Below are 12,068 nucleotides of genomic sequence, written 5' to 3'. Positions count from 1 at the left end.
AGTTGAATTTACCTCAGATAGAACCTAATGGCAGCTCTGGTGGGGAATGCAACATACGTGGGAGACTCAGCTGGCTGCCTACCTTGAGGATTTCGAAGCCAATGGGGATGCTCTCGCCTTTCCCCTCTTTCTTGTACCTGCGCCGATCCTCCTGCTGTAATGAGACCAACACTTTGTCCTCGGTCTTCTTAACATCAAAGATGTACTAGCACAAGAGAGGAGAGATGAGCTGTTAAAAACGTCATAGGAGACAAATACAAAGCCATCACCAAAGATATACAGACATCTAGCAGAGGTACCCGAAAAGCCTTTTTTGTGAGTGTGGGGAGAGAGTTCTGCATGTGAGAGAGATTCTCAGAAAATCAAAGATGAAAAATAATGCTAATAATAAAGGTCTTTTTTTAAAAAAACTAGAAGCACTGAAACAGGTAATTCACTTAGCAGACAGCAGGAGACAGTATTTCAAAATAACTGTTGAGGCAGCAGAAGAAAATATCTGCACAAAAAGTAGAAGATGAAAAATCAGGTTGTATTTAGATTTATATAAACTGGGAGAGATTTCTAAAAAAAAAAATTGATCGGACTCCAGATAGGGTATTTGATCATTTTGGATTCTTTTCATAACTTGGATTTCTAAATAAAGCCTGTGAACCTCAAACATAATTTTTGCACTTGACATACAAATGAAGGAATCTTCTGAACATCAGCTAAAACTATTCTGTGCCTGCAATTCCTGTTTAATATAGGAATGTCAGGAACACAAATTTTGGTCTTCCTTATTTTTCTTGAGAGCCTTAGGAATACCGAGATAAAAAGGGCCAAGGGAATTCAGCACCCTTAACATGCAAACATTTTATCTAACTGTTTAAAGTCATTCTAAATCAACTTGGATTTAAGACAATTAAAACAAACTACATAAAGTTTAGACAGCAATTCCCACCTCAGAAAATCAGATTTGGATTCCATACATTATTAAAATATCACTGTCAGACCAGTTTTCCAGAAAATGCAAAGGTTTTCAATAGGCAAAAATGTCCGACGGGTGTTTCTTTGCAGGGCAAAAATTTAACACTCAAACGCTTTCACTCTTAAAAACTCATTTAAATTTTATTTCTTCTTGTATACTCAGGGCAAATCTAAACTGGAGGGATGAATGAAGGCAAGGGATGCTATTTTAAAAAGTTGAGGCAGATGTATTCTCCATCCTTACAGACTACTAACTGCGAAGCAGATGCATAACAGCATAACACAGCAGCAGGCACTACCAGCCGACTACTATACACATCACTCCCCCCAGTTAGAGCAAAATCAGAGACCTCTGACTAGCAGGAAGAGGAATATAATCAGAGGTTCAATTCCCTCCTCTCCAACAGCTGCTGAAAAGCGCTATCCTGCCCAAGGGGGATGCTGAGATTGCCGTGGTTGCTGCTGTGGAGCGATCCCCTGCAATGACTCTGCATCCCTCTGTGGGGGAGCTCTGCAGAATGTGGCATCAGCCCCTTTCTCAGGCCGACCCTCACCCGCACAGGTGGTGTGACACATACAGGCAGGAAAGCAACCAACGCAGAGCTGGCTGAAGTACAGCAGTATTGCAGGGAAAATCGACTCCTTCCCAAGCCTCTGGGCTTCATTAGTTATTCCCAGTATTTACAGTCCAGATCAGCTTCCTACTATTGCAGGCAGAACTATTGCTTGCTGTTCTGGACTGGTTCTTTCTTGGTACAAAATCAATGCTTCTTTGCGTCTTCACCTGTGTGCTATTCACCACTGGGCATATTTCCTAAGGACTGTAAAGAGCCTCTGCAAAGAGAGCCTAAGAAGAGAAACATAAGTATGCTGTCACACATATTGGGGCACATTCAAATGCTTGTCCCTGGTACATCACATGCAGCATGACTTTGTCAGAGAGCCTGGGATGTCCCAGGGCATATGGAGCTGCAGAAAGGAAACTGAGGGCTCCATAGTCTCGGTGTGATGAGATGGTGTGTGGCTGTTAAAACCTATGATGACATTTCAGCTGCACTAATGGGTAATGACCTGGAAATCAGCAGGAGGCTGTGGAAATGCATTTATATCTGGCTTAAATTCCCTTATTTTAATGGAACTGGAAGTGTCACAATTCCCCTCTGAATAGGTGAACTTCATAGGAGGTCTCAGAATCAGGGAGTTGATTTTGGAAAACCAGACAGATTGTCTCTAGAATATCATTTATATATTTTTATATATGTATTATATATACATATATATATATATATATAGCCACAATCATTTATAATGACCCTAAGCTAACACAAATATGTTCCAGCACTGCTATGAAGAGCCTTTTAATCAATCGGCCTCAAGACACAACTGGAATAAGTAGTCCTTCCAGCGCACCAGGCACTGCACTCGACCGTAACAGCTATGGATTTTGTTCTCTGTAGCAGCTAAACACTTACAACCAAGACCCATATAAACACTTGAATATATCCAGAGGAACACCTGAATAAAATCACCCTTTGAGAAGGAGCACTGGCACAAGCTAGAGTAGTGAAGAACTGCTTCTCTGCCTGTATCTGTAGGACAGGATGGCACAAACTGGATACTTTCCAAACCTTAAATTAGAACAAGGAGATACTAATTACTGTGGACCAGACCCTCTTGATGTTTAAGGGTGCTAAGTGAGCAGATTTCTGCCAGTAGAAAAGCAACCTGCTGTTTTTCTACAAATGGGAAAATGAATTCTAAATGAATTCTAGGCAGGATTTCACTCATTCATGTGTCCCTGTTTCATAAGTCTTAAACATGATCAGTTCTAAATGAATATCTGAACACTTCTGAAAGATCTCACAGAAATCACTGCAGTGAACCAACATACTCCCAGAAGACAGACACCTGCAATGAGATTATATCAGGTGGTCATTACGGGGTCCTAAATAAAATGGATACTTCAGAAGCCTAATTAAGGTGGACACCCTTTAATACTGTTTGAAGTACAGAAATTCCCACCTGGGGGTTTTGCAGGAAGGTGTCTCTGTTATCAAAGCATCCACCAGAACGATTTAACAGGGGCTCTGAATTCTTTGTCCAAGCCCCCTGCATCATTTTCTTCTCCCAGGTCTTGTGGATACTGAAGTAGGAGGTATTTACTATGCGGCAGATGTCCACATCAGTGAAATTTTTACACCAATCCTCAAACGTCATCCTGAAGCAGGGGACACAAAGAAATTAGTGGTTTATTTAAAAATAAACAGTGCTACTGACCCAAAGAGCCAAAATAACATACAAAATCTTCCAGTAATTAAAGAAGAGACACTGCCCAGTTTTCCAGATTAAGTCAAGGACAAACTGCTTTACTGGAAATCTCTCCATGCAGAAATGATTGTGAAGCTGTAATCACAGTATCTTAGAACCCAATATGCAGTGTGTTGGGTCATCTTGAGATGACTCCCACTTACCAGAACTCTCCGTCATTCTCAACAGTGAGTCCCAACCTCTTACATTCAGAACTGCTGACTTTCTTCCACTCTTCAGAACTAGAAGGAGGTGGGGAACAACCACAAATATCATTTATTAAATTAAATATTATTACCTAGAAGAAAAATAGTTCCAGGTAAAATTCCCTCATGGTCTCCTTTAAAAAGGTAACATCAGAGTACTGAAAGAGTAGGTGATATTGAAGAACGGAAGGATAGTTTTAAAACATGCATTGATTTGAAAGTTACCATAAAAAAGATACGTGGTGAATGGCAAATTGGCACAACTAGAGCAGAATTTTATTGATTTCTTCTATTACACTCTCCCTTAAAAGGGCTGGTTTGGAAGGGCATATCAGACCGACTCCATTCTCTTACAGAGAACATATTCAAAAGTAGATAATAAGAAACCTGCATTGCAGCTTACTGAATCTTAGACCTTCACTTAGACAAGAGTATTATCTCTGTCTTTCAACCTCCTTAGATAAACCAGGGATGCAAACTGCCCAGATTACCCCAGAGAGCCTCCAAGAAGAAACTGTTCCAGCGCAATCTCAGGGTCCAGTTTCCAGGGTAACTGTACACTACAAACACACCCCATTGCCTGCACTACCCTGCGACTTAGGTGCTCTACACTGTCCCCTGGAGGCACCTGCCTCTTTCACTGGCTGCAGTGAACACTAGAAGCTAACTTCAAGTGTTCTGATGTTTCAGTCGTCTAACAGGAGACAGCATGAAATCCTTTCCACATACGTTACATACGGAGCCATGATTTCTTACTCCCTTTCTAAGGATTCCTTGTCAGATAAAGCTGAAAGGAGTTGTCGGGAGCGAAGAGGTTGCTTGTCATAACAGACTTTTTTAAGCACCTGAGGATTTCTCTGTTTAATTCTAGTAGGCCAAAATTACAGAACAACTTCAGAGCCCTTTCTTAGTGTTTCTATCAGAGTGAGTGGCAACTCTGCCAAGGTTAAGACCTAGCTGAAAATCACATGGGTTCAACTACAGACATTCACTCTTCTTTACATTCTGCCAGCTCAGCATCTCATCTATTTAAAGTTGTGTTTGAAAGTAATAGATTTTTGCCATGTAACCTATGGAAGATGGATATTTAGCATACTGTTATTAAGAGTATTGCATTATACAGTGCTAACAGCTCTGAGTGAGTGACTGTGAAGCACAGGGTTGAACTGTAACGACCTAGTTGAATGTTCCTCATGTGTAACTGATGGAATATATCTCTTCCAGGAGTCACTTCCGTCTGTAGGGGGAGCTACGAAACCCATGGTCCACACTGAAACTCATGACAAAATTATTCAAGACATTACAAATGTAGCAATTTTACAGCATTTTTCATCAGTCTGTTTTAAAATGAAGGACTCATACCATCCCTGGCAACTACAGATGGGAAACTGAGTCACAGACAGATTCCATGGCGAAACTAGAACAGAACTCCTGTTCTTTACTCATCGCCTAAATTGCAGGATATTTTTCTACCCATGCTCCTATGTGCCAGGAAAATGATGTATGCAGTAAAGTAAGGGTTGGGAAGTCATTTCCTCCTTGCTGTTTCAGGATGAGACACTCATTTGCTCACAGAACCTTATACTCGTGAAGGGATGGCAAAACGCTTCAGCCATCAATGAGTGCTGCAGACTGACGTTGTGTCTCAGAACGTTTAATCACACATTCAACTTCCAGCGGCCCCAAAATGCAGCTTCATTCCTTTGACACTGGAGCTCGTAGCACTTACTTGTCGCTCCAGGCGCCGTTCCATTCCCTCTTCCCCCAGGGATTCCTCAGCCTGATCATGAAGAGCTTTTCTGCCTTAAAAGAGAGGATGAGCCTTTCTCCCAGGCGTAGTTTCCGAACTGCGGTCACTGAGTAGGCATGACCGATGACGAGACCCGTTGCTGTCTCCATCTCATTGGCAAAGCCAGAGGAAGCCTTTAGCACCAAGAAATGACAATTAGAATTTGAAGCTCCAAACTAGTGTTTGAGCAGTTTGGATTTCCATGTGACAGTGCCAGACAAGCCCCGGCAGACAGAGACCCGGAGCACAGAAGACTGCCTGCTATGCCCATTCTGTCTCCTCCTGGCTGCATGGAGTGAACGCCTGGCTGATAGATAACCTGATTCAGCCCCTGCAAAATCTTGTCAACTTTACAAGTGAGCATTCTGGATATTAAAGATTGTGCACAGGCTTAGTACTGTCTGGTAGTATCTTTAACTGGACACTTCGTAGGACCTAAGCTGATTCCAGCAGCTGTTTCTTTGTTGGGGTGTATCTCAACCGTAAAGAACTACTCACAGTGGCTAAAAATAGGTGGCACAACCAAGAAAGCTTTTTACCTGTTTGACAAACCTGCCTTGTACCTCACTCCTGACCTGGTTGGCCCCTCTCATTTGGCAAGGGGTAGCTCTGCAGGCTTTGATAGGAACTTGGTTTGTCCCTCACAGACTTCATTTAAGCAGCCTGTTTTCTAGCAGTGACTAGGCAGTGAACTGCCCTATTGGGTGACCTAAACTTGATCAGATGCTGATCTAAGAATACGTGACAATTTCAAAGGTACCAAAAAGATCCCATTTTCATTCATTGGATTAGGCTCAAATCTTATAGGCATATCTAAAAACAGAAAAGCAATGTCATATAAAGATGCTGGAGTGGCTCTGAATGACCTGGTCCCTTTTCTCTGCCTTAGGAGGAAGACCACATCTACCTAGACTAGAGTTGCAGGAGTTGCACTGAAACAACAGTGCTCAGTCCTCAAAGATAAGAAATCAGTGGGGAAAAAAAAAGAAAGAAAGAAAGAGAGATAAAATTCTAACAAATCAGAACTGACAGATGCTCTGGCAACTGCGAGACTCTCACCAAGACCCCTGCGCTTTTCAGTGACAACAGCTCCTAAAGAATGAGCTCATGTGCTACATCAAGACTGGCTGGCATTTCCAATGGGTTGGGGTTTTCTCCAATGTAACACTTTCACTTGCATTTTTCACAACTAAAAGCAAACAAGAATCCCTGACGGCACAGGAGTCTGTGCTCACTCCTGCTCCCTTCATCATCCCCCAGGCGTTTCTTACTGCTGTCTGCCTTTGCCGTTTCATTCTGAAGCCATTTATTTATTTATTTTAATAATATATTTAAACATCTCCTGTCTGTTCAAATTTCCAAATGCTGAAGCTCCGGGCTGTTCTATATTCCAAGGAAAATGTTGGCATGTTTGTAAGTCAGCAGTGAAGCCGCTTAGGTATTACACAATCCACATTTAGCATATTTCATTGTGCACATAATGCATCTACCAGAAAGTGATACATGGCAAATGAGTGAAACCAAATCAATAGAAGCAGCCCTGTGTAATCATGCTCAAAAACATTTGTGTTTCATTTGACAGGCAGAAATAAAATGCCATGAAAAAGTGAAGGGATTCCAACTGCCTAATTAATTAATTACTTTTCCAATGCTAACCCCTCATACTTTGCCTGTCCCCTCACAGGATTCCTCTTAACAAACAGAACCCACGGTAGTGTTTGGGGGAATGTTTGTACAGTATATGGTCAGGCCTCGCTAGACAGATGATTTTTTAAGGCATCTCCAAACTTGGCTGGTTTCCCGTTGTTCTGGACAACTGCACAACTACCACCATATTTGCAAGAGTCTCTCAATGAACCACCACTGTATCACCCCGAATCACCCATCGGGAAGCCAACCCTCCTCTACCAACTAAACGAACCTCAGGCTAGTGCAGGCACTTGTGCCGGCTGCGCGCCGCAAGCCAGCACAGGCAGTTACGCTGGCCAGCTCTCATGGGGAGTCTTATCAACAAACAGGCCTGCCTGAGCGCCTAAGGGAGCTCAGCCTTCAGCTCAGCTCCAGTGTCACACTGACAAGGTGACTCTGTTAGCACAGCCGGAGTCAAGAAGCCTGAGCAGTTTAGTGCCAGCAGTGTTTTCTGTAAAGGGATTTCCATAAGAAATACAGAAATTGAATGCTGCCATTTGGACTGTAAATTAGGGCATTCTAGGCAGATTAACCTTGGGTCACTACCCAACTGTGGCCGTTCAGAAAGAACAGCACCGCAGGTCCACAGCGATGTGGCGAGCAGCACAAACAGCTCTGTGGTTTTGCGACTCTGTTTGGTGGCTCTGGGAGTTGTACTTGGCTGACAGCACTGCCAATTTGCTAGCTTTTTCCACACCACGTGCTTCCAAAGCTCACAGCTAAAGGACAAACTCAACATACTTATACTGACAGTGGTATTTTTTTCCAGATAAGAATATTAATTGAAAAATTCTTTATATGCCGCTGTCTGTACATACCGCGATGGAACAGCTGATCAACCCGCCTCTTTTATGTACTTTCAGCAACTCTTCAAACAGCTTCATCTGTTCAGAAATAGTCTCTTTGTATTTGCCCTTTATCAGATCAACAGATTCTGCCACTGCTCCAGTGAAATCCACAATTGCATCTGCAGCGCTGCCTCCATCCAGAGCTTCGTAAGATCCAGCCATCCTAGAGGCAACCCAGAACATTCTCACTCACCCAGTGGTCATTAGAAAGGCTCTGATTTAGCCTGAGCATAGGTAATATATTTATGAAACACCAGGGGAAAAAATGAAGCAAAAAGTGCAAATTGGAGATGAAGCTTTGATGGGCTTCCAGAAAAGGAGTAGAAAAATCCTTAAGGGTTTTGAGCTGCTGAAGTTGAATGCATTGGGCTGCTTTACAGTGCATCTCCACCATGCAGATTAAGGGAAGAGTTTTTAATTATTTTAGGCTTCCTGCTGGCAGCAAACCTAAAATCTGTGGAAAGTATGATAAGGCTGAGAGACAAAATGAGCAGATGGATAGCAGGACAATGAAGTGGTTCATACTTTGCATAAGCTTTCTCCAACAGCGCGCTCCAGAATTCGTTTTTCACATTGGAGTGGCAATAGATCAACTTCCCATCCACTGTTGGCAGCAGATCATCAACAACCACCTCTGTCCATTCTCCAAAACACCAGAACCGGAACCGGAAAATCCCAGCATATTTCTCTGTTTTTTTAGGGTCCCATTCTTGTTCTTTAAAGTCTGGAATAACCTGAGAAACCATGCAAGGCAAAGTTCACCAAATGCAGTATGTCAACACTTACTCAGAGAGCAGACTGCCCTGGAGCATGCACTGCACTGGCATTCAGCTTCATGAGCAGTTAATCTTAAATAGCTGAAGCAGTAAAAATGATAGTGAATTTGGTACAAAGCTAAGCGTAGCCCCATTTGAAATAATCTTTCAGGTACATAAAATTCAGAATTGTCTACAGAGCATGACTAGCAGAGCAACTACAGACACTCCTTACGTTCACTACATTTCTTCTTTGGTGCACAATGGGGCTGTGGGCTGGAGGGGGCACTCATAACATGAAATATGAACTTGCAAAGAAAAGGAAGATTTGAATCCTCCAAAACTTAACTGCTCATCAGCTGCATATTCGTCTCAGAGGAAAAAACATTTGTAGATAAGTAAAGAATCAGCCAGGCTTTATTAAGCTTATTTCCCGTACCAAGCAGATTATCACCCACCTTCTGCCAGAGGGTCTCCTGCAGAGCCAAGCAGGAGCACGCGGCCACAAACCAGCAGTTGCCCAGTATGCCTTGGTGCAAGTCATGGGAGCTGATTCCGTTCACAAACAGGCGAGGATCTTCACAGAGCTCCTGTCAAAACGAATCACAAACTGCTGGAAACTTCACAGCAGAAGTGAACATGGCATCTCTCACCAGCTAGTGCTCTCCGCACTTGTTCCACATCATATTCACATTTTCTATTTTCCCACTGTCAAAGCTTGGAGTCCTCTGGTATCAAGTGTATTTGAAAGACAAGATGTACAGGCTTATTTACGCCCTCACACATAGATTACGCTGCCTATCTAAGCAACCAGCATTTGATAGTTTTTTTGGAAGTGGTCCTCGGTCTGCTCAGAACTGAAGGTGAATTTTGAGGACTAGCATGAATGCAGCATTCAGAAGATTTATTTGACATTGGGGCAATATTTGGCAAGAGAGCTTACTCACTGACTAACAGGAATTTGCAAAATAAAAAGTTGAAATGTCTCTTATGAAACAAGTGACTGATCACTGTATGACACACTATTCTTTGTCAATATTTCTTAAATGTGGCTTCACTCAGAAAAAAAAATTAAAAGCTTATTGCCAGAACTTACTAAAAATTCTGAATAAAAAATGGTGAGTATGAGGAAAACTGTCTGTGCACAAGATACTTATCCATGTAACACACATTCAGGCAGTTTGCCTGGACGTTTTGACACAGAATGGCAACAGAAAGGCAGGGCCAGCACTTTAGCTAGTGTCAATCCATACAGCAGTTGGCATCAGAGCTCAACATCAGTTAACTACCTGGCCTTGGTTTCAACATGGGGGTAGATAATCCAGAGCAAGCATGGGTTGGCTCAAGTTTCATATCGCTTTTCCATGCTTCACTGGCAGTATTATATTCAGATTGCTTTTTCCTTCAAAACATTGTTTTATCAGCATAATAAACAGGGATGAGTTGATCTATTAAGGTTAAACTAATCCAAGCTCTTCCGTCAATATAGGAAGCCAAAACTTTTACTGTTTTTAAAAGAAATTAAATACTACTGTATATCAGTTTCCTGTGCCAAAAGTAACCATAATTAAACTATCATTTTTAATTGAAGCATAATTAAACTATCATTTTTAATTGAAGCATAATTAAACTATCATTTTTAATTGAAGCATGTCTTGTATCTCTTACAGTCTTTGGAGAAAAAACAGAACACATCATTTGTCAAATGCTAAACATATGGATGAGATCAGCATTCACTGGGGTCCCAAAGTAAACACAAAAAGAAAATGGACTTAGAAGCACCATCTCTCTGTTTTCACAGTAGTCATTTAATTCTTCAGGATCTCACTTCATAAATCCTTACTTTTCAAACTGCCTAGGAGACCTAGACATCTGAGATGTAAAAGTAGTGATAGAAAATGACATTATTCCTGTTTCTTTTGCCCTTAGTTATAGGCATTATAATAGCTTCTATGATGACTGTCACTGTATGATGCAGATGAGAAGCACAGTAACACCCAGGTAGAAGCTACAGTTAGTTTGAACCATTTTCTTTCCTCTGGATTTTTGCTTTTCACCATTTATGCAATAGAGAAAATTCCAAGGAATACTTCCTAGATGAAATTAGCAATCTAAATCCTGAACAGAAATGTGCTATTTGAATATGTTATTCTGCAGACCTTGTGAGGATTTTAAAGCACTATTGGTTTTCCCTGGCATGTTTAAAAAACCATCAGTTTTCCTTAGCTATGACCATTTTGGAGAAATCAGCTATTAGCAATGGAATTAAAAGTAAAAACTTGAGATAACAACATGCCCATGGCATTTTTGAGACCCCTGACGCCTGCTCTACCGTGTCCTGCGGGTGCAGCCTACACACCCATGCTCAGGCTCTGAGTATCACTAGGAGCATGCCCTTGGCAAGCACTGCTATTTAGGCCAAACTCTTTTCCTCTGGGTCAGTCTGCAAAATATATAAACTGTGAACAAGAAAATACCTTCACGTTTCCAGGGAAAAATCTTCAAGGAGATTACCAGGTCTTATTATACAACATTAATGAATGTCACACTATTTCTAGCAGAACAACACTAATAAAAGCAGTTTGCTGTATTATTTACATGCACAGACAGCATTCTGCCATCCAAGATACAGAGCTCTCCCGGGTTCTCTTCTTCATGTGCATACTAAAACAAATGCCATCTGCAGAACTATAATTAGGTTGCAGAGGGCCTGCAAGGGAGCTTGCACAGGCTCAGGGTTCTGCTGAAAATCATGCCCTTCTCAGTTTCATGCTCAGAATTTCACTCGCATTCTGGAAGTCCGTTTGTGCCACTTTCTATCTGACACTGCATAGGCTCAAGATATCTGACATTTAATGCTACTGATTTAATGCCACTAATGCTGTGAGAAGTCAGGGTGGCTCACTAACCACCTTGTCTGACATTAATTGGCTCTTCTCTTTCCAATGGAACTAGTAAATGAATTACTAAATGAGAAAATGGAGAAAACACTGAGCAGCTTGGAGAAGAGAAATGTGTTGAACGTGGGAACATGTGAAATAGCACTGGGAAAGCCCTTGAGAAGTTGGCCAGTTTCAACACCTGCCTCAAGTCCAAATCTGCAAGTCCTTAGCCACTTGTGACAGATGTTTCTCTAAGCTGTGCTCAGTACAATGGAAGAAACAACTGTCCAACTGGGCTAGATACTTTATCACAAGCAAAAAGCCTTCTGAAACCTTGTTAGGTCTGAGAAAAATTCGCTCATGAAATGATAAAGGTGTTAAGCAATAATCGTGCTCTCTATGGGTATAGTTTGAGCCCCTTAGAGCACAGAGAAATTTTCACCAAAAGGAAACTGGGGTCCAGTCATAATTGAACTGCAAATACGCATGATAATCCATCAGAAAAGAGTATCCGGTTTGCTCCAGCCTTGCATATAAGACAACTCAGTAATTGGGAGATTGAGAAATGCTTCTCCCCACTCTTCTCCCTCCAGTAAAACATGTTCCAAAACCAAACTCATCACAAA

General features: G+C 41.8%; 1 protein-coding gene across 2 annotated transcripts in view; it reads right to left on the bottom strand.

Annotated features, from left to right (window-relative positions):
* Nucleotides 1-12,068, bottom strand: part of CAPN6 (calpain 6) — a 45,424-nt gene that overhangs the window by 10,068 nt on the left and 23,288 nt on the right. For both annotated transcript variants that reach the window (XM_010227427.2, XM_088527504.1), the window contains exons 3-9: nucleotides 9,019-9,150; nucleotides 8,331-8,539; nucleotides 7,776-7,968; nucleotides 5,209-5,402; nucleotides 3,438-3,515; nucleotides 2,989-3,184; nucleotides 83-205 (exon numbers count right to left, since the gene is read on the bottom strand). In XM_010227427.2, the coding sequence (XP_010225729.2) occupies nucleotides 83-205; nucleotides 2,989-3,184; nucleotides 3,438-3,515; nucleotides 5,209-5,402; nucleotides 7,776-7,968; nucleotides 8,331-8,539; nucleotides 9,019-9,150 (1,125 nt within the window). The remainder of the gene's footprint in view (nucleotides 1-82; nucleotides 206-2,988; nucleotides 3,185-3,437; nucleotides 3,516-5,208; nucleotides 5,403-7,775; nucleotides 7,969-8,330; nucleotides 8,540-9,018; nucleotides 9,151-12,068) is intronic.

This window comes from Tinamus guttatus, unplaced genomic scaffold, assembly GCF_059628265.1.
Source record: "Tinamus guttatus ecotype Peru unplaced genomic scaffold, ASM5962826v1 Tinamus_guttatus_pri_ptg000287l, whole genome shotgun sequence".
Lineage (NCBI taxonomy): Eukaryota > Metazoa > Chordata > Aves > Tinamiformes > Tinamidae > Tinamus > Tinamus guttatus.
Note: the sequence above shows the minus strand (reverse complement) of the source record. Positions and strands in the feature narration are given on the sequence as shown.